General features: G+C 32.4%; 1 protein-coding gene across 1 annotated transcript; it reads left to right on the top strand.

The window, feature by feature from the left end:
- The first annotated feature begins 277 nt into the window (after positions 1 to 277).
- On the top strand, positions 278 to 676 carry LOC113856947 (photosystem I assembly protein Ycf4-like). Its single transcript, XM_027488687.1, has one exon. It carries the CDS (start codon positions 278 to 280, stop codon positions 674 to 676), a length of 399 nt encoding a protein of 132 aa, XP_027344488.1.
- Positions 677 to 1,878: the final 1,202 nt, after the last annotated feature.

Below are 1,878 nucleotides of genomic sequence, written 5' to 3' on the forward strand. Positions count from 1 at the left end.
AAATGCATTCATTCGCTGCAAATTCAGGAGGTTAATCATGAATATGAATGTAGTTTTGCGATCAAAACAGATACTGATATATCGTGTAACGGAATATCGAAGAATACGTTATTTGTTCTGGTCCTTCGTCCTGCTTTTAATTTCATTCGTGTTGTTTTTGGTTGGAATAACCAGTTATCTTGGTAGGGATTTTCTATTTTTTCCTGAGGAAATTAGTAATTTTCTTCCATTTATTCCGAACTATATTTATTTACCATTTATTCCACGAGGGGCCACGATGTATTTCGATGGAATCGTGGGTCTTCTTATTAGTTTTTTTTTGTGGGCCGCGATTATTTTGGATGTGGATGGTGGTTATGATATCTTCCAAAAAGAAGAGAGAATGGTTTATTTTTTTCGTTGGGGATTTGGATTTCTTGGAGAAAAGCGTCGTCTAATTTTCAAAGTACCTATGAAAGATATTCGGTGCATCAAAATAATGCCAGAAGTTCAAAGGGATATTTTGACTCGTACCCCTACTTTTTATCGTATTGTTTTTATGGAAACCATAAACTATGAGCTCATTCCCTTGACTCGTATTGAAGATGATTTGAGTTTCCAAGAAATTGTAGACAAAGCTTTCGAAATAGGCAGATTCGTGGATGTACCCGTTTTCTTGATGTATCCGCTTTATTGAGGAGAATTTGACTCTACTAGATAAATTGCACAAAAAGTTGTGGAATTGTCCTATTTCTTGTGTGTACCGATTGAAATATTTATAGATGAGACGTTCTTTGGTTTCGAAATCCGACTATAATATTCATTACCCGAATTACTCCTTTTGATGAATACACAAAAGAGCACTTCGGGTAATTGCTTCGAATCTTAGCAATTGAGATCTTTTGAAACAATATTTATTTTTCTTCATTCGACTTGACGGTGGATTCCTTCGATTTCTGTATTCTTTCTAAATTAAACAAGGCAAGGACTAACTCCCGAATTTCAAATAAAAAAAACGCGGGAATAGATTATGGATTTAGATATAGGTTCTATGAATTTTAATAGAAGTTATGCTTGATAGAAAGATTATTATCATATAGAGTTTGACGAATGAGGTGAAGTTGAGTTGATTAAAGACGAAAAATGGAAAAAAAGAAAGCATTCATTCCTCTTCTATATCTTATATCTATAGTCTTTTTGCCCTGGTGTATCTCTTTTACATTTAAGAAAAGTCTGGAATCTTGGTTTACTAATTGGCGAAATACTAGGCAATCCGAAATTTTCTTGAATGATATTCAAGAAAAGAGTATTCTAAAAAAATTCATAGAATTTAAGGAACTATTCCTTTTGGATGAAATGCTAAAGGAATACCCGGAAACACGTCTACAAAACCTTCGTACTGGAATCTACAAAGAAACGATCCAATTAATCAAAACGTATAACGAAGATCGTATCCATACGATTTTGCACTTATCGACAAATATAATCTGTTTCCTTATTCTAAGTGGTTATTCTATTCTAGGTAATCAAGAACTTTTGATTCTTAACTCTTGGGTTCAAGAATTTCTATATAACTTAAGTGACACATTAAAAGCTTTTTTTATTCTTCTATTAACTGATTTATGTATAGGATTCCATTCGACCCATGGTTGGGAACTAATGATTGTTTCTGTCTATAAAGATTTTGGATTTGTTCAGAATGCTCAAATTATATCTGGTCTTGTTTCCACTTTTCCAGTCATTTTAGATACCATTTTTAAATATTGGATTTTCCGTTATTTAAATCGCGTATCTCCGTCACTTGTAGTGATTTATCATTCAATGAATGACTGATTGAAAAACCGATCCATTGATCCAATTTTAAAGTTTGTTTTCTTTTTTTTTGTATAAATGTTAAAG

The sequence above is a fragment of the Abrus precatorius genome, unplaced genomic scaffold (assembly GCF_003935025.1).
Source record: "Abrus precatorius isolate BTA unplaced genomic scaffold, Abrus_2018 Scaffold131, whole genome shotgun sequence".
Classification (NCBI taxonomy): domain Eukaryota; kingdom Viridiplantae; phylum Streptophyta; class Magnoliopsida; order Fabales; family Fabaceae; genus Abrus; species Abrus precatorius.

Coding starts and splice junctions, on each gene's coding strand:
- LOC113856947 (XM_027488687.1), top strand. CDS start 278: ATGTATTTCGATGGAATCGTGGGTCTTCTTATTAGTTTTTTTTTGTGG.